General features: G+C 35.1%; 1 protein-coding gene across 1 annotated transcript in view; it reads left to right on the forward strand.

Moving 5' to 3' along the window:
- LanA (laminin subunit alpha) overlaps positions 1 to 20,373 on the forward strand; it is a 147,546-nt gene that overhangs the window by 83,625 nt on the left and 43,548 nt on the right. Inside the window, exons 29-40 of the mRNA XM_071590876.1 lie at positions 412 to 640; positions 3,054 to 3,181; positions 3,716 to 3,840; positions 3,958 to 4,131; positions 7,610 to 7,740; positions 9,242 to 9,392; positions 11,299 to 11,525; positions 15,474 to 15,641; positions 15,793 to 15,955; positions 16,623 to 16,911; positions 17,017 to 17,156; positions 18,374 to 18,507. Coding sequence (XP_071446977.1) covers positions 412 to 640; positions 3,054 to 3,181; positions 3,716 to 3,840; positions 3,958 to 4,131; positions 7,610 to 7,740; positions 9,242 to 9,392; positions 11,299 to 11,525; positions 15,474 to 15,641; positions 15,793 to 15,955; positions 16,623 to 16,911; positions 17,017 to 17,156; positions 18,374 to 18,507 — 2,059 coding nt within the window. The remainder of the gene's footprint in view (positions 1 to 411; positions 641 to 3,053; positions 3,182 to 3,715; positions 3,841 to 3,957; positions 4,132 to 7,609; positions 7,741 to 9,241; positions 9,393 to 11,298; positions 11,526 to 15,473; positions 15,642 to 15,792; positions 15,956 to 16,622; positions 16,912 to 17,016; positions 17,157 to 18,373; positions 18,508 to 20,373) is intronic.

Raw genomic sequence — 20,373 nt, forward strand, 5'->3', positions numbered from 1 at the left:
TTTGCTTAATAATGCTCTATATCAAAATTGGTTGTGAATAAATTTTTAATTCTGCTGAGCAGGAACATTTCTTTTTTCTCCAGTCACTATAAAAAAGGTTCACCTAGTGAAAAGTAGTGCTATCAAAAATGTTTTAAATGTAATCGAAAAATGTATGAACAAAAATCGAATTTGCTCCATTAATGATTATATTGACCTTAGATTTTAGAGTAAAGAAAGTGCATCTTATGGTCTGGGAAATATAGTGCATTATTATATATTTTTATTTAACATTATTATTCTTGTATTGATATCATGTACAACTCAATATTTTTAGGTTCTTCTCTCAAGAATTTTGTTGACCACAAATTAAAATCGATGAAATTTTCCTTGATATTAAAGGCTTTGCTAATAATTGCCTCTTTGCTTTAGGCTGGAACAAGTGGTGTTGGAGACAGCTGATAAGGAGTACAACCCACGGGCAGGGAGGGCTCTGTCTGTTGAGCAGTGCAGTTGTCCCCCCAACTACCAAGGTCTATCCTGTGAAGAGTGCGCACCCGGCTTCTACCGTTCCAAAGTGGGGACATATGGTGGATTCTGCATTCCCTGTCAATGCAACGGTCATGCTGATACATGTGATCCTCTCACTGGCCTTTGTATAGTAAGTGGATTTGTATATGAGGAAACTTTCCTCTCACTTCTTTGCAATGGACAAGGGTCATCCAGAACTGTGGGGTGCTGAATGGTCTTAATTTAAGGATCTGATTTGGAAGATCATGTCACATTAAAATCCATCGCAAAACTTGTCATTGTGTCCTCATGAGAACAGAATAGAAAGCTGCATACATAAAAAGTATGTTGCAAAATGCATAAAGTGAAGAAGGAGAAGGAAAGTGTAAAGCAATCATGTATGAGAGCACATGGTCTTTTAGGTTCTTCAATGTGGGTTGTGCAAAAGTCATAGGAAAAAATAGAAAAAACTATTTTGGTAGGTTTTTTCCAAATAATCACTTTTTAGCTTGATAATTTGTTGTCCTGTATTTCTACGACTTTTATTGAGCCATCCAAAGAGTAAGATTTTGGAAGGCGCTCAAAATAAGCTTCTGTGTGAGTAATGACCTTGTCCGGTGTGAATCATTTTCCCCCAAGCTATTTTTCAAGTTTTGGAAAAATATAAAGTCACTGGAACCGAATTTGGTGACTACAATGGGTGTAGTAATGTTTCAAACTTTAATTCCATATTATTTGCCATTGAAACTGCCCAATTGTGCTTCTGTGCATTGTCTTGAGGGAAGAGAATTTTTTCTTTGCCAAATTAAGTCATTTTTTTCATGATTTGTTCACTCAAAAGGGGCAATAACAACACATGATAATCTTCAGGTATAATGTTGTTTGTTTTGCAGCAATTGATGTAAATGATTCCATGTGCATCCCAAAAAACCGTGACTACCAACTTGTTGGCTGATGTCAACATCTTTGACTTCTTCAGAGCTGGGTCACTTTTAGAAACCCACTGTTTCTTTGTCTCTGGATGGTATTATGTAGTTTAACCATATTTCATCAACAATTATGAATAGAAACTTGTCAGGATTGTGATAATTTGAGAGGAAGTCACTTCTACTGGACGTCCCAAACGATGTTCATCATTTTTGGATGTATGGCCATGTTTAAACTCATTTACTCAATTGTAAGCAGTTGCAAATGCAGGAGCACATGTGCCATGAACTCCATCCATCCTACTCAGCTTTGATCTGTGTTGGTGCTAAGCCTTTTAAATAGAAGTGTACTGCACTGCACAAAATTCAAGTTTTCTACATTTCTATATGAAAAAGTTTGGTTCAATTGACCATAGAAATGAAACCATGTGATTGATGTAGATGAAACTTATAGCTATTTTAGGTTCCATAATCTCATTCCTTAATATGACCAGGACATTTCCTGAATGCAAATTATCTTATCCCAACTGTCCAAGAGATAAAATGCTAAAAGATTTTTTAATTGAGGAATAGGCAAATGAATTCAGAGCCTCTATCAATACATACAGTGTGTTGAGCTGATTTTGTGAGTTAGGCCAGAAGATGGAAGCCCATGGTTCATTGATTCATACCTTTGAGTAGGCATTAGATTTTGTATTGTTTACTTAATTTCAAGGTATCAAGCAACTACTTCCTGAATACAGTATAAAAAATTAATGAAAAATTTCCAGATAAATATTAATTTGATTTTACTTGACAAATATTATAAATTTATTTATTTAAAATCCTTGAATCGATTTTTTAGTCCCTTGAATTTTCAATTAAATAGATATTACAGTAAATGGTTAAGCTACAAGCAATTATTTTATGTTTATCTAAAGTGCTAACCATACTTTTAGTGCATATACAAGATGTAGTTATGGGTTGCTTCCAACCTGATGTTGAAATTAATCTCCTCATTTGGGTGGATAGAAGGAAATACTGTGCCAAAAGCATTTCCACTTATTTATTATGCCACAAGGCTCAGACATATTTTTTCTTTCTATTTGGATATAAAATAGTTAGGAACAAAATATATTATCTACTATCGATTTCTCTGTTGTGATGCAGATATTATGATTGGAGCAAGCCAATCATTACAAAAACTTTCATGCTAATTTTTTCTCCCTCTATTTTCAAAGTATCAGTGTAAAGTTATGGTCCTATGCTTTCCTGTTATATTTGTCAACTTTTTAAATAGATTATGTGCCCATTATGTTCTCTACAATGCGATTGGCTGTATTAAAAGTTAAAAAAGCACCTGAGGATTTTTGTATGAAAATGAATGCCTTTTCAATAGTAGCCTCTCTTGTAAATTAAAAAGTAAAATCTGTCAATGTTTTCAAATAAAGCTATCACTTTTTTCAATGGAAAACTTTCAGTTGGAAATGTTATTGCATACTCTTGGTGTAATTCCTAGATTTTCTAGATAAAGATTCTGTTTAATATTTGAAGTCTAGGTTGTTAATTGACCTCTTCTGTTTAAACAAATGTTTTGTCATTTGGAAATGACAAACTATTTTGTTATGAGCAGGTATAGCAAACTTTCAATTTTTGCAGGACTGCAAACACAACACAACAGGAGATCATTGTGAGAATTGTGTCCAAGGATTCCATGGGAATGCCACTTATGGCACTCCTTTTGACTGTTTGATCTGCGCATGCCCTCTTCCAATAGCATCCAACAAGTAAGTGATGTTTATTTCTAATATTGAGACTTTCATTAGTAATGAAGCATATATAAAGCCAGTAGAACTCTCTATGGCTGAATGAAGGAAATAAAGACCTTATGATGTTGAACTATTGTAGTAAATAACTGAATTTGAATTAATTTATCTTTGGGGAAAGGCACTGTTTTAATAATATGTCTGTAAGAGAGAGTATGTGAACCCGAAGTAGCCTTCATATTGAGAAGCAGCTTAAGCTGCTTAAGGTAGCTCTCCAGGAAAATGTGCTGATTTACGTATAAAAGAATTGGTGAACTTAGACAAACTGGCCAGGTGTATGAGTGCCAAGTGTAGAAAAGTGTAAAATATGTATGTACCTAGTGAGTGTAGTATGCACTTGTATTTATTTTAAATTCGTTTCCAAAATATTCTATAATATTAAATTAAGGAATGCACAATTATTGTGGAATTCATTGTCATAGTTAATAATTTATATCATCTAGTTGTGATTTTCTCGCACTGACTGCTTAGAGTGTGATGTCAAATTATTTTCAGCTTTGCTGTGGGTTGTGATGTGAGTCCTGATGGAATCAACATCCGATGTGATTGCTATCCTGGATATTATGGACCAAGGTGTGAGGTCTGTGCTGCTGGCTATTATGGGAAACCGGAAATGCCTGGTCAGTACATTATATTCTAGTTGGCTGTTTGCAGGGCTTAATACTTGTAGTTTACTCATTGGCTGATATATGTGTGGGCCATACACTAAATATTGTGTTGTAATACTTATTTTTCAGGTGATTACTGCAAACCTTGTGAATGTTCTGGGAACATAAATGCAGATGATTTTAGTTCCTGTGATTCCGTCACTGGTGATTGTTTGAAATGCTTGAACAACACACATGGAGAAGCATGTGCCCTATGTGCTCCTGGATACTATGGAGATGCTGTTGACCTGAAAGATTGTCAAAGTAAGTCTCAGGTGTAGGCATAACCAGAATAATGTTTGTATATTTTTCCAGGAAAATATCGTGGGCTATGAAACTCGAAAGTTTAACCCCTCTACCAATGAACATCTATACTGACTGGCCCCAAACTTATCTTGTGAACAGTGCTTGATCTACCTAATTTTAATCTCTCCCAAAGGAAAAAATATTCATTATAAATTCCAATTCGTTGTTAGCATAAAGATTGTCTCTACCATGTCTTCATATATAGTTTGTATAAAAAGTATCAGGAAAAGTTTTGAAAAAAATAGATTAATTCTAGATATTGCTATGATGCCTCTAAATTCTTTGAAGTACATCCCTTGAATGTTGATACACGTCTGCCAGCAGCTTTTCTAAGACTTGAAGGTCCCCTGATAGGTGGATCCCAGAAAGTTTTTAAGGGTATGCATGCAAGCTTCTTTGACAGGACTTGGGATATAATGGTGGTGTCCTTTGAGGAAGGATTTCACTTCTGGAAAGAGGAAATAGCCTGCTGGTGCCAAGTTGGGGTCTTCTTCAACGCATTGCAGAAGGGCTTTGCAAACAGGCACTCAACTTTCTCTTGGTTGTCTGTCAAGATCTTTGGGACAAGTTTAGTGTGGATCTTTTTCAGCATCGCCAAATTTTCAGTGGTAATGGTGGGCACTGTCACCTTATCAATGTCAACACGATCTACGATCATAGGTACACTTCACTAATGTTTCGAATTCAGCTTCAGAATTCTGAATATTTTGTTCTCCAAACTTAATTTTTCATGCTAATTTTTGTGTAAAAAAATTCCTACAAAAATATGCATAAATTCATGCGTAAGATTTTATTCATTTCTTTGACTATCTCTTTACTTACAATTACTATGACTTTGAGTTCAAATAATTAGAATTGGCAAAATTTCAAGTGTGTTATACGATGCCTACAGTTATATGCATATCAAGAATTAAAAATAGGAACTTGGTCCCATATCAGTAAATACAGTAAACTCTTGATTATCCATTTTAAGGATTATCCATGCTATTTCTTTTCATCGCCATGAACCTTTACTAAAATCACAAAGATAATTAATTGTTGGGAAACTTTTATGCATTGTTAAAAAAATACAAATTTGAAATATCTTGGCTTTCTAAAATGTTTTCATTTTGATCACAGAATGAAAAGTTCCCAGTAGTATTTGATGTTTTAATTTAAACATTATTGTACTCTCTATACTTTCTCATTATTGTCTACCTTGCATTTGTTGGCCCAGATAATTCCATATTTTCCTTTAAGGGGAGCAAATATATTGTTTTACTATGCAACAAATCAGTCATTAACTATCAACACGGCATTATTTCAATCAGTGTCATATGATGAATGTAAATTCATACCAGCGATCCTTTTTTTAAATTCATCCTACACTAGTCATTAGTTTTATCCTGGCTATGTGAATGGTTTAGCTTTCTGAGGAAATATAGTACGTTCTGCTATATTCACTTGTTGATAGTTCTCTTTTGGAAAAGTGTAATTCCACACCAATGAATAGCCAAAAAACAGAAAAATTGTGCTTTCCATTGCTTAAAAACACAAATAATTGATGAAGAATGGAAAAGGAATGTTTCCATGTATCAATCCATTTATATCACGAATATATTTTCCACATATTTTGGTTATTCATGTTTTTTGATCATCTGCGCTTAATTGTGCATCCATTAGTGTGGATAATCAAGTTTACTGCATGCCCTTTGATGGGGTGTAACAGTAAGAAATCATACAAATAGTAGCCACAACTTTTGCAGGCCCAATTGAATAGAGTTCCATGCATGCAATCATTTTCCCCTTCTTCTGTCAAACACTTTTACTTATGCCCTGTAAACAATTTCCCTTAATTTTATTATTTCCCTTAAAAATGATAAAAAATACAGTGTGCTGTAACATGACTTCCTTTTTTCAAAATGCAATAAAACCCATTTTATGAAACAGAATCATTCTTTATTATTTTATTTTGGTACATATTTGAAGTTTTGTTTTACACAGTTTTGAAAATCAAATCAGGTAGATGACAATCCCCATTGTCCATACGCTGAATAAGCCAATTTCTGGCATTTGTCATGGCCCTTACCAGCATAGCAGCAGGTATGTCAGTAATTTCTGCCCGGATGTTGTCCTTCAGATCTTGTAGGGTCCTTGGATGGTTGACATAAAAGTGGGATTTCAAAAAACCCCACAAAAAAATGCAAGGGGCCAAATCTCAGGAGCAGGCTGGCCACTCTAAATTGCCCCTCATTGAGATGAGGCCCTCTGGGAAGTGTTCTCTCAATATAGCCATCGATGTCCTAGAAGTGTGAGCTGTTGCTCCATCCTGTTGGAACCAATTGTCCCCTACCCTAGTCCAGTTCATCAAGTCGTGGAAAAAAATTCCTCCAACATGTTCACCTGCCAGTCTGAATTCACTGTCACTGTGACCTGATTTTCTTCAAAAAAGCAAGGACCAACAATACTGCCTGAGGAAATTACACACCACACTGTGACTTTAGGTGAATGCAAAGGCATTTGATTCTATTCTTTCAGATTTCTGTCTGCCCAGTAGTGTATGCTCTGTTTGTTGACCTATCCACTCACTTGAAAATGGGCTTCACCACTGAAAAACACAATGCATCCTCAGGAAAGTTTTTAAGAAAAGCCTCACATACATACCTCCAAGAATTGAATACACGTTTGGGGAGTTTCTGCACAGTTGCCAACTTGTAAGGATGCTAATGAATGTCATCATGAAGAATTCACTTCATTGAAAGATCAGAAAATCCAAGGGCTGACACATATTTGTGCACAGAATGCCGTGGGGATTTCAAGATGGTGGCTCTCACTGTCTCAATGTTCTGAGGTGATGATCTGATGGGCCGAGGGTCTCTAGTTCTTTGTCTTGTCACACTTGCAGCTTGTCTGAACATAGTGAGCCATGTAACAATTGATTTCCAGTCCAGGAGAGGACCCAGCAGGGCTATATTGAAGCCATTTCAGAGGGCCCACTGGGTTTCAATCAAAGAACACCCGTTCAAGAAGTAGACCTCAACGGCAAACTCATGCTCCTTAGTGTTCCAACTCATGATGGTGACTGACAGGGTTGGGGGAAGAACTTAGAACTCTGGCTGTTAAATGAGACCACTCCTACATAGCTACGATCTCTACAGCCTGATTGGCACGCACTTCAAAAAAGGAAGTTATGTTCTTGCATCCTGTAATTACTTGCCAATAAATCAGCAATATAATTTATTATTTTTTAAAACTTGTATTCACCTTATGGCTCATCTGATTGCCAGTTAACACATTTGTTTGAATGTTATTGTCTATGCCCCGAATTTACACTTTCACCAATTTTGCATTCAATAAAATTGATCTCTTCCATGGTGTAAAATTCAGGTATTATTATGCTTTGTTTGATGACTCATTCATTAATTCATGTCTCATATGTTTGCCGTTTCTATTAAAGCCTGTGACTGTGAGGAGTGTGGCACTGATCTGTGCAACAGCTACACTGGTGAATGTGACTGTCATCCCAATGTCATTGGAGAGAAATGTGACCGCTGTGCTTCCAACCATTGGGGATTCTCCTCGTGCACTGTGAGTGTCTCTGGGAAAATGGAGTACAAATACATTATGGACATGTGGGGGCATCATTATGGGCATGCATTATAGCTATGTGGTATCTGTATATCAATGAATTTGGAAAGATGTAAAATATTTCTTTTGTAAATTCTTCTCATTTCTACTAGATACAAGAAAGTACAAAAAAGCGAAAGCACCACCAAAGGTTTTTTTTTAATCTTGGTGATTAACAACCAACAGAAAAGAATAATTTTTAATCATTCCTATTACTCTCTCAATGTCTCTGGATTTGTACCCACGGAAATTTTATAAAAGAGAGGAAAATACCAATCTTCATTAATTTTCATTGACCAACTTTATCATGTGTGCTGCTGCAAGCATAGTGTAGACTTTCATTTAAAACAAGTTAGCTACCTTGTAAAATTATCGTAATGATATATTTTTAAATATAACTTCCTTTGTAATTATAGAAAAAGAACAAGTACCATACAACATTATTAAACACTTTATCCAGAAGATACCTATTTTATGATCAGCATCAGAAATGAAGATTCATTTTTTTAAAGAAAAATCCAGATGCTAACATATAGCATTATGCTTGCACTCTTTGTACATTTTCATTAGTGGTGATTTTGAACAGTCATTAGATTTTTTCTGGGAATAAAAAAATATTTACTCATGTTGTTGGTCACATTTTATCGGCTTGGTTTGTGTTTCTCCTTTTTGTGTTGAAAAGTTTTTCCTGGACTGTTTTGTGAAAAGCAATGTAGAAAAATCAATAACCTTTATTCAGCTTTTCCCTCCATTGTATACCTGCAACATAGAGTGCATGTGATTTTTTTATGTGTGTGCATCTTAGCTTTCCATAGCATACAGTAACTCCTCATAGCTTCAAAATTCAGTGGATAAAAATAATTGGATTGTAAAATAAATGAACATGCAAACTCTTGCAATTCCATATTTGGGCATTAAGTTTGTGATATTATTTACCTATCCATTTCCTTTTTTAATCTAAGGATTATTTTAGAAAAATATCTACCCATTAACTTTTTTAATAAAGGGATAATATTAGGAAAATAATTTCTCTATTCATTCTTCCGAATTGGAAAATATTCTGAATAGTTTAAAGTACTGCATTGCATTGGGGAGCTTGGCATAATACATTTTTAGTAAAAAATAATCATATCCATCTGTTTCTTTATTTGACCTAACAAAATAAAAAATAATAGCTATATATTGTCATTTTGATTTTTCTGTTGCCTACCATGAGTCATAGTGTTGCTGTGTGAAAACTTCTTGGCATGTGGAGGACCTTTTATATTAAGGGAGTGCTAATACAAGGAGTTCTAAATATTAAGGGATTGCAAACAGAAGCTTATCATTGTGGGAAAAAGTAAGAATAGTTAGTTAATAATGAAGGTAGGGGTGAGTGTATGTTTAACAATGAAGGTAGGGAGAGAATATTCAAGCATACAAAGAGTAGGTAAACAATTATGAAACAATTTTTGTTTTCTAGGGTTGTACTTCCTGCAATTGCCAAGTGGCTTCTGAGTCAACTCAATGCGATGACTTCACGGGCCAGTGCAGATGTCAACCAGGTGTCACGGGGCGCACTTGTGATCGATGCTCTCCAGGATATTGGAATTATGGTCCATCAGGATGCGTGTGTAAGTACAATTGAAAAAAAATACCTGTACAAAAATATGTAAGGCTGTAATTGATGAAAAATTATTTGTTAGTACTAGAGTGTTAAAAAGGCAAATGGGAAATACTTATGTCCAAAGTGCATTCATGCATGTTGCCCTTAATTCTGGGCTTAGTTATGCTCTAAAAAGTCTGTAGAAATAGTATAAATTCTGAATTAGAATGCCGAATTTGTGAGGGACCTATTGTAAAGTTGCATGTCGGGTTGTGTATTGATAGGACAGGGACGAGAGAATTGTTGCTGTACTATTTGGTAGCTTGAGTCCATTAAAAACTTACCATAACTGGTAGATCACCGATGATAATAATAATGTCAAATATTCAATTGTTTCTGGCTCAACCTTGTGGAAACAATGATTTCTTCAAACAAGTGGATGGATTAGCCATGGGGTCCCCGTTATCACCACTACTTGCTGACTTGTACATGGACGATTTTGAAAGTAAATTATTCAACAACCCCTCAATTTGTACCAAGAATATTCACTGTTGGTTTCGATATGTAGACGATATCTTTGCTATATGGACAGGCACTGATAGACAATTAGATAAGTTTATGAACAACCTCAATTCCCAATGCGAAAGTATCAAGTTCACTTGTGAGAAAGAACAGAATAATCAATTAAATTTTTTAGACATCACAGTGTCGAAAAAGGGACGGGACTTTGATTTTGCAATTTTTCGGAAAAGTACCACCACAGACCACATCATCCCCTCCAACTCCCGTCATCACATATCGCATAAGCTTTCCACTTTTCATTTCCTTTTAAACAGACTGTTAGCCATCCCCCTTTCCAAAAGTAATTTTGCTAAAGAACTCAAAACGATTAAGGGTTTAGCAATGAAAAATGGTTACAAAGAAAATTTAGTGGACAAAATGCTACAAAGAAAATGTTCCCCCAAAGCACACAATCTTTTGTTCAAACCTTTTAATACGGAGGAAATAGGTTACAAATGGTGCAAACTCCCATATTATGGTTTAATTTCACAGAAGTTAGCCAACCTTTTTCCTAGAGAGAAATTTCGGATAGCTTTTTATTATAATAATAATTTAAAATCATTCTTGAATAAGACTAAAGACAAAATATGTACGCAAAATAAAAGTGGTGTGTATAAGTTAACTTGGGGGACTGTGGTGCTATATATATATAGGTCAAACGGGGAGGTCATTAAAGACACGGGTGGAGGAACACAAACACTGTTTTAGAACTTGTGACCTAAAACAATCGCACTTCGCTAAACATTTATGGGAAGAAAACCATGGGAGTGATTTCAACCCAGAACTGTTACATAAGAGTGAAAAAGGAATGAGGATGGACAAGTGGGAAGAATTTGAAATCAAAAAGAACTTAAAAACGGGTCATGTGGTTAACGATATATTATTTGAATACCTCTCCCCAATCCTGGAAGTACCCCTTTCCCTCACAGATAGACCCGACAAACCCCCCCACCCACCCCACCCCACCCCACTCTAAACCAACCAAACACCTGTCCTGACACTTAACACCCCTCTTCCCCCTCCCCATCAACGCCAATCGCAACTCCATTTTCTTTCGCCTCCTCCTCGTCCCCCCCCTCTCTCACCCACCCCTCCTCTCCCTCATGATTGGTATATAAGTGGAACTGCGACTGATTTATTTTGTACCTGATGATGACGCTTGAGCGTTGAAACCGGTCGTACGCTAATAAAGAACAGTGGAAAGTTACTTTGTATTTTTAATTTCATTAATAATGTCAAAGTTTGTATTTGGTGGGAATATCTTTTTCTATCTATTTTTTATGCTTGCCTGTGCATGAGAATGTGATCACATCCGTGTAGTGATCTGACAAATTTCAGCTGTGTATGTTAATTCATTTTGCTTTATTCCATAGCTTGTGGCTGCAACACTGAGTACTCCCTTGGTGTTGGATGCAATGCTTACACTGGCCAGTGTGAGTGCTTACCAGGTGTCATTGGGGAGAAGTGTGACCACTGTCCATATCGCTGGGTGTTAGTCCAAGACGAAGGCTGCTTTGAGTGTGACTCTTGCATCCATGACTTGCTTGATGTCACAGGAGATCTGATGGACATCCTTTCCCCTATTGCAGGAGATTTCAATGTAAGTTTGAGCAATGTCTTCCAAAAGTTATGTTTTTGTGATAGATAGAAAGATCTTCAGGGTACCAATGAGATGAAATTTCAAGAGCAATATGGAAATCCTACATAATGAGCACAGTCTGCTTGAGCTATGAAATCTAATCAATCCATGGGTGTTTTCTCCCAAGGGATACAGCATTTGTTTATGTCATGGTAATTTCACGTTTTCAAAAATATTTGAGGGAAACATTTTTACTTGGCAATTTCTTTTGAAATAAAATCTGTTTACAACTTGTTCCATCAGCCACTAAATGAGTGATGCCAATTTTAAGGTGACAAGGTAATCAAAGCATTTTTTGAGACCTAATATGGTTTCTGTAAAGGAAACATTTCTTTGACTTGATATGAATTGTCTTAAGAATCTAAATAGAAAAATAATTGAAGCAGACTTTCCAACTTTGTAAACTACAGAAAATCGAGGAATATAGGCTTGATTTAGGTATCTGATAAAGTATTCCAAGGTACTTGAACCTAGATTTAATGGTTTTCCTCATTCTCACTCTCTATTATCAAGGGTAGTCTGTAGAAGACTTTTATGTACCAAAAAAGCCCCAAGGTCTCCTTTTATTTGGTCTTCCAATTGTGAGTTAATTTAAATGTATAATAATAATAGTTTAGTCATGTTGTAAATGGTACAACCATATTAAATGTTAACAAAATAATATTACTCAATATATAAACATAAGTTCTCAAATGAGTTGAAGATTGTCACAAAAGAATTCATCCAGTGCGTGGAGTGGGTGAGCAAGTAACCAGTATTCTTGAAACTCTGGATACCATCTGATTTTAACTGAGTAGGCAGATATTTATACAGTCGTATGCTCATATTCATATTAGTTGGAATGTAAATGATAAATATCAATCCATTCCTTACCCTGTCTTTGGGTAGCACTAGATCGTACCTTTACTTCTTCTTGACATTTTTGTACTAAAGTAGTGTCATCAGCATACAAAGCAGATTTAGATTTCATATTACAGGGCAAATCATTAATCATGATGATGAAAAGTACTGAGCCAAGCACAGATCCCTGCAGAACACCACATTTTACTTTAAGAGCTGCAGATCAACAGCAATCAAATTCAACAAATTGGTGGTGATCATCCAAATATGACTTCATTATTATGGCTGAGAATGAAATAAAACTATGATTTTACTTGCTATTATGTTTTGAGAAACTTGATTTTATACAACTGAGTCAGCAGTCTCAGCCAATTTAAAATGTGCTTATATGGAATCATTATTTGACATTATGTAAATTTTTCATGCACAAATTATTTTATAGGAGCTAGTTGGGCCCATTGATGAAAAATCCAATCTTTTAATGAAATAAAACAACTGGAGTAGAATTTCAGCCATGATGGGAAGATTCATGCCCACTTTGAATGAATTATTTTCATTTTTGTATCATTGCATTTATTTCTTACAAATTCTACCCTGCACTATTTTTATAGTTACATATGTGGTCTGTCCAATAAATACGTGAACTGAGGCCATACAAACTGTATTTTGCAAAATTTAGTCAACATCAATTTTGTCCCCTTCAAAGTACTCTCCATTGGTTGCTATGCACTTATTCCATCTTCTTTCCCACTGTTTAAAGCAACCTTGGAAGTCCTCGGCAGTTTGACTTTTTAGTATTCTTGTAATTTATTGCTTTATTGTGTCCAAATCTGCCCAGCGATGTCCCCTCAGCACATTTTTACATTTTGGGAATAGGAAAAAGTTACAGAGGACAAGATCTGGCAATTAAGGTAGATGATCGAGGGTGGTGATTGAATATTTTGACAGAAACTTGCAAACAATCAATGCTAAATGTGCAGGTGCATTGTCATGGTGAAGGAGCCATCGATCATGTTTGGTTAAAATAGTGTTCACTGTTGATTTTCTTAAATTCAGTTCATCAGCTATCATGCGGATGGTTTTTCAACAATTGGTAAGAACAAAGGACCGAACACGATCAATGTTGTCGTCAACACAGGTGGTTGGTTGAAGGTTGTCCTGGCCTTGCATCATTCGTGGCATCTTTTCGGCCATCTTTAAAATGCTTAATCCACTTGAAAACAGATGTTTCCTTTGGAGCATTATCACTGTAAACAGCTGTCAACATTTCCGTAATTTCTTGATAACTTATACCTCTCTTGACCAAAAAATTTATGCGTGATTTCGTCAATTTCCATTTTCACCAAACAGTAAAAACAAGGACAACAGAAACTAACATAACTGGCACCATATGCACATCTTGACAATCTGCCAAGCACAGATGGCTCATTGGGTCTCAGACAACTAGCACCGCTAGTGAACGGGGCTATAGTCTGCATCATGGCCACCAGATTGCACCAGTTCGCATATTTATTGGACATACCTTGTACCGCAACATTACAGTTGTTTGGGCATGAAAAATTGATGAGGGAAAAGATTATAAAATCTAAAATTGATGCAATTAAAAAGCCTTGGAACATCATCTATGCTTGTTGCTCAGAGGTTGCTAATGCACATACACTCAGCTACAAGCTTGTAGTATTTAATTCCCTGTGTATCCTAAGGAAATACTTCAAGACAAATATTCTGAATACATGACTGAGCATATGCCAGCAAAAATATTAAAATGCATAATAAAAAATAAAATTTTTAATTGATTGTTATTACTTGTATTATAGTTATAGGCTGCATATTTTGAAATTCATAATTATAATTTACTAAGTGGCCTGAATCATCTTTTAACCCTTTTCTGTGAGTAATTTTGGATGAAACTATTTTTCTCAGTTGAATGGGATAATTAGTGAGTTTTGTGGTACCAGAAAGGTCTTAAGCTGCACCACTTTAAATATTGTGTCATCATACAGCCATAGGCTGGGTAATATTTAACCTGCCAAAACTTTGCCATATTATGTGGCGTACAAAGTACACTTTTATTCCATATCAATAGCTCAAAATTCACCCTTAAGATTTTACCCTGAATAGCTATTATTAATATATTTTCTGTTTTCCTACTTATTTAACATGGTCTAAGGGTTTTGAAAGCCAAATTTATTCTGCCATTCAAGTGTGTATTTCCACATGAAGGAGAATTGAATTTATTTATCATTAATTCATCTTTAGTATCAATTTTGCATTAAATAGTCCATGTAAATGTTTTTTGGCTTGGAAAATTTTTCTAAATATGGTCTCAACATTAACAGAGGACACTGTATCAGTATGGAAAGGAAAACACAATGTGTATTCAACAAAATTAACTGTAGGTAGAGGAAAGGAAGACATACATTAAACCAATATAGCAATGGGTGGAAACTGTTGACAGGAGAGCATAACTAGGCACTAGAGGCTGGTGGTTGGTCACATGAATGATAAAACAAAGCATTCCATACCCAGCAGAAATGGCAGTAATTCAAGTCAATAGATTTTGCAACTAAATTTCAAATGCATTAAATTAGTATTAATTTATCTGTATCTCTTTTTATCTAGTTTTATAGGATATGTGAAATGCTTTTAAAAACAGAAATCTTGACATGAGGTTCAATAATAAATAAATTTGATTAAATATTATATTTATGCATTAATTAATTTAGATAAGACAAAGAGATAATACAAAGGTGTAAGTATCGTACATTAATATTTGTACTAAATGAAAGGTTGGATATTGGGACAAATTAGAAGATCTGTGAGTCCACTCTTGATTCTTGTCCTTTCATTTAGCACATATATCTCATACTTTAAAATATTTTGGATGTGCTGTGGCATTCAAAATATGCTATCAATTTTCTTTTTGTTTGATTATGAAGTATATAATGTGAATTATTTCTTTCCCTGCTGATAATATCAACAATGACAAAATCTACTTAATTATTTCTTAACATTATTTCTTTAGTTGAAAGTTTAATTTAATGATTTTGATGATGACTTCCCTTACAGACCATTGCATTAGGTTTTTTTACAACTCAGAGGCTGATATACATTAACCAGTCAGTGTCTGAATTGACTCCTAAAGTAGAATTATTGGATCCTATGAGAATTGACTTGCAGCCCATAGAAAATAAGCTCAAAAACCTTAAGGATACTTCAAGAAATCTTCATCGTGCAGTGAGTACTTACTTAATTATTTTGTATTAAATAATTTGTTGATTTTATAAATGCACCAAACCCTTGTATTTACTGTTGAAATTATTACATTTGCACTTATGAATGGATTAACCTGAGGAGTACACTTTCACTTCATTTCTGCCTTCCCAAGGTGGAATATGCTGCAGAGAGAAGTGACAAGGCCAAACAGGAAGGTGATGAGGTGCGGAAGGAGGCTCTCCGAGTGGAGGAGTTGATTCAAAAGGCAGTTGAAGGTGCCACAAACATTGTACTTGAAGTGAGTGGCCTGGCCAACAGTTTAGAAGGTGGTGCTGGTGAGTGAAATCCATAGATGTTCTGAAATTGGCTCTTTCCAGCTAGATGTGTTTTGAAAAATTCTGTTGGGATTGATGTTAACCTATTTGCATTCATTATCATACTAGTGTGCATCCTAGCATGAGCCAAAAACACAATTGGCATCGTGTTATGTTTTCAATTGCAGAGAATCACTGCCCAGTTGATCATTCTGTCGTGATGTATTAGTTTTACTTCTGAACTATTTGGTTACTATACACATATATATATGTATGTATATATATATATATGTATATATATATATATATATATATATATATATATATATATATATATATATATATATATACATATATATATATATGTATGTATTGGAACTGGCCTGCCCTGATTTGATTACTGTGTTTATGGTATATATATATATATATATATATATATATATATATATATATATATATATATATATATATATATATATATATATATATATATATATATAAACGCCACACCTAAGATGAAATGTATGCAATTCCAGTCTCAGAAAAGGTTACAACATCTACAACCATTTATATTATTTTTGTCTTGATATAAGCATCTTATCTGCTACTAGTGAGTGAGAATGTAACTTGTTTTACGTTATTTTCTCTTTTTAGGCTTGGTAATGTTTCACTTTTTTATGAATTCCAGGACCCAAGGTGGACTATGCTATCATAAATGCAGAAAACGTTCTCAAGGAAATTCAAGATACTGACTTTGAACCTCACATAAGAGATGCAAACCAGGAGCTTGATAAATCTATTAGTGTTCTTGAAAACATTATGAATGTTTCTTTGCCAGTAAAAAATCAGAGTAAAGAGTTTGAGTTACTCCGTAAGAAAATTGAGAATTTTGACTCAAAACTGGAGGATTTGAAAAACAACAGCTTGATAGCAGAGAAAAAATACACTGAAGCTGAAATGCTAAATTTGCAAAATAGGTAAGGCCATAAATAATTGAAGAATTTTATGCCAAATAGTTTCTATTTATATATTTTCATTTATTTTGCAATATATTTTTCAATTTTTTCCTGTGATAATTATAGAAATGCCAAATTTGCTCCGAAAGTTCAATCAGTTAATAATCTGACCAAAGATACAGCAGCATTAATGGGAGAAGCCAAAGATTACCTCAAGAAAGCTCATGAGATACTTGCTGGAGGAGATGCCAACTTCTTAAATATACGTGAGTAAAGATAGAATATATCGTTTGTGTGATTTCATATTTTTTTTAATTATGTAAATGCTGCTGAGTAATTAGAATAGTGATGTGTACCCAACTAGTCATCAAAAGTTTAGCAGTACTAGAATCCAAAGTCCAGTAGAGTGGGAAGGAAACAATCCTGTATTAATGTTTTCAGTCACAAAGATTGTCATTATCAAAGAATAAAAATAGAGTGAGGAGAACTCAGTTCCGAGACACTGCCCATTTTTGCTTGTTATTCTTCAGATTTCTCAAAATAGTCATCATCCAGAGTTATACATTTCGCTAGCGTTTCTTGACCTTTCAACAGCTGTCATTGTAGAATTCAGCAGATTTTATCTAAAACCATAGTTCCACCTCTTGAATGACACCATGTGTGTTGTCAAATCTCTATCCACACAATGGTTTTTTTGTGTCCTGGGAAAGCGCAAAAGTTACTTGGGATAAAATTGGGAGAACAGGGCAGATGTGGCTAAATTTCAAAGCCACATTACTTTGATTACCAGTAGTGCCATGTATTTTTCTGAAAATCATTCAGTAGTGATGGAATCCAGTAAGCTGATGCATTTTATATGTGTAGTTATTTGTGAATAATTTTCCACATATTGCTGCCAGAAAATCAACCATCAACCCATATTATTAATATTCACACAGCTTAATTATTGGAATTTTGATTGAAATTGAAAACATGGGACATTAAAATAAATATCACCATTTTTTGTTCACTTTCTTCAGTATTCAATTACTTCACTGTGTAAACCAAGTAAAACTTTCCTCCATTACTTATATATAATGAGGAACTCTTCAAAATGAATTATTATCTCTATGCTCTGAAAAATGTTTGAAAAATTCCTAAATCCATGCAAAGCAATTTTTCTTTTTTTTACTTTTAAGTTATGTATTAGTATAACTTGAAATTTATAATCTGAAAATATAATTAATCTGAAATAATTAAAAATTTAGTTACAGCCTGGAGAGAATCTAGAAACTTGACCTAGGAGTGCTGAGAGGATAGGCTTATAGCATTAAGACTAAGATTAAAGATTTAATTGGAGAAAGTTAGACTTCTCCATTTGTCCATTCATGGTTATAACATGACCTGGAGAATGCTGATTGTTGCTGTCCTAATGGACTTGGTCAATGTTGAGCTAGCTTAATCTTATCCCTATCCTAATTGTTTGAATATTATATTTTCACAGATAAAAATATTGATGATCTGAGGGATGAGAATACTAAGATGAACAATACGATCCAAGAGATGGATGAGGAGTTGAAATCTGTGAAGGAACCAGCCCAGAATGCAATTGCACACTCGGAGGAACTTGATGTCAGGGTGGGTACCTGCTTTTCTTTTCTTAGCCTCTTCTTTTCCTCTTCTTTAGTTTAACTCACCAAGTCCCTCTTCATCTCTGTATATGTCATTCCTCACTTCATTCTGTCCAACATCTCTATCCTATTCCTGCTCCTCCCTTGTTTGCCTAACATTCTCCCCTAAATCACTGTTTTCAACATCCCACTGCCATTCAATATGCTTTCCATCCATTTTCCTGTTCCCCTATGATTTCTCCCGACAATCCCCTATCCTTATTTGTCTACCACTTCCTCATTTGTTTTCCTTTATGAACACTAAACCTTCTCCATCATTCTCTACACCCATATCTGAAAAGCCTCCAATCTATGCCACTCTTCTTGCTTCAATGACCATATTTTTGCACCGTATATAACCATGCTCCATAACAATGTTTTAACAAGTCTTTTCTTAATGTCCTTTCACAATGTCTCCATCATCAATTCTCTCCTCCTTATGAAAACTTCTTTTCTTTAAGTTATTCTTCTCCTTATGTCCCTACTACTTTGACCATTTTGGTCCAAAACACTTCCGAGATACATCGACTGGCTACCTACTCGAGCTTTTGCCCTTTTACACCAATGTTTAACTTAACCTTTCTCTTACTGGAGAACTGCATAACCTTTATTTTATTTACATTTTTTCTCATCCCATATCTATCACACTGAATTTCCAATCACTCAATGCTGCATGCAACCCCTTGGCTGGTTGACGAACTAAAGCTTGGTCAGCAAACCAAACTGATTTTATGAATTCCTCACCAACTTTCATCCCCATCTCCAGTTCTTCCTGTGCCTCTCTAATCATTTCCTCCACATATACATTGAATAGGCCTGCATAAATGATATATTTTCTGAGATTTTGGGTGGTACGTTTCCAAAATTGTGAGCAGCACACTTATTTCTCATCATTTTGGAGAATGTCAATAAACAAACCGGTTTGTCATTATTTTCATAAAGATATGTCAAATATGGATTTTAATAGTATTCATTTAAGTAATTACATGAGCTTCTGAAAGAGGGCATGAATGCCATGGGTGGGAGGAGTTGAAAGGGGAGGAAAGCAAAGCATTGAAAGAAGCAATGCAAATCAAATGCCATTTTGGATGGGAAACAGTCCTTTGATCTTGCATACTGATGTATGATGCTTTTCAGGAACAGTACAATAAATTGCAGACTATTCATGACAATTAGTGTATACCTATGCCAACCACATGCACCTTTGGGTGTGGTAGGGGCCATCAGAGATTACGACTACATTTGAGCACTTTCAAAACTCAAGACTTGTGCATAGCAGCTAGAAATTGTCGGATCACATAAAAAATTTGCACACATCAATTTATTGATGAGAGACACCGCATAAGTCAGCTCTGAGTACCATACATTTTTTAAAGTAAGCCTTTCTGAGTAAAATCAGGGTGGTGACTATTAATAAGTAATCAAAAAACCTCTTCCGTCCATGGTAGGTGTCAATAGGGAGAACCTTTGAAGTGATGAAAAGCAAACAAGAATATGAGGCCTTTCAAAAAAAAGTAACTGACCTAGAATTTTCCAGCACAGAGTAGTGATGCTCAAGTGGCACCATTGCGCACAGTGGAAGGAGACAGCTTAATGTGGGTACTTGGATTGTTTTTCTGCCATTGTGTGAGACAGGCGCTGCCTGCAGGCCACCCCAAGTGAGGTGCTCTCATACGTGTTAATTGCTTTATGATTTCTCTCAAGATAACTGAATGAATTGATGTTGTGGGGTTGACACAGGTGTTCAGAGTCTCAGGATCATGGTTCGTAGTGTCCAGCTGGTCCTGTGCTGGAGATGAGTCATTAGGTGTACGGATGCGACCCAATGAAATCA

The sequence above is a fragment of the Hetaerina americana genome, unplaced genomic scaffold, assembly GCF_022747635.1.
Source record: "Hetaerina americana unplaced genomic scaffold, ioHetAmer1.1.p SCAF_4, whole genome shotgun sequence".
NCBI lineage: Eukaryota > Metazoa > Arthropoda > Insecta > Odonata > Calopterygidae > Hetaerina > Hetaerina americana.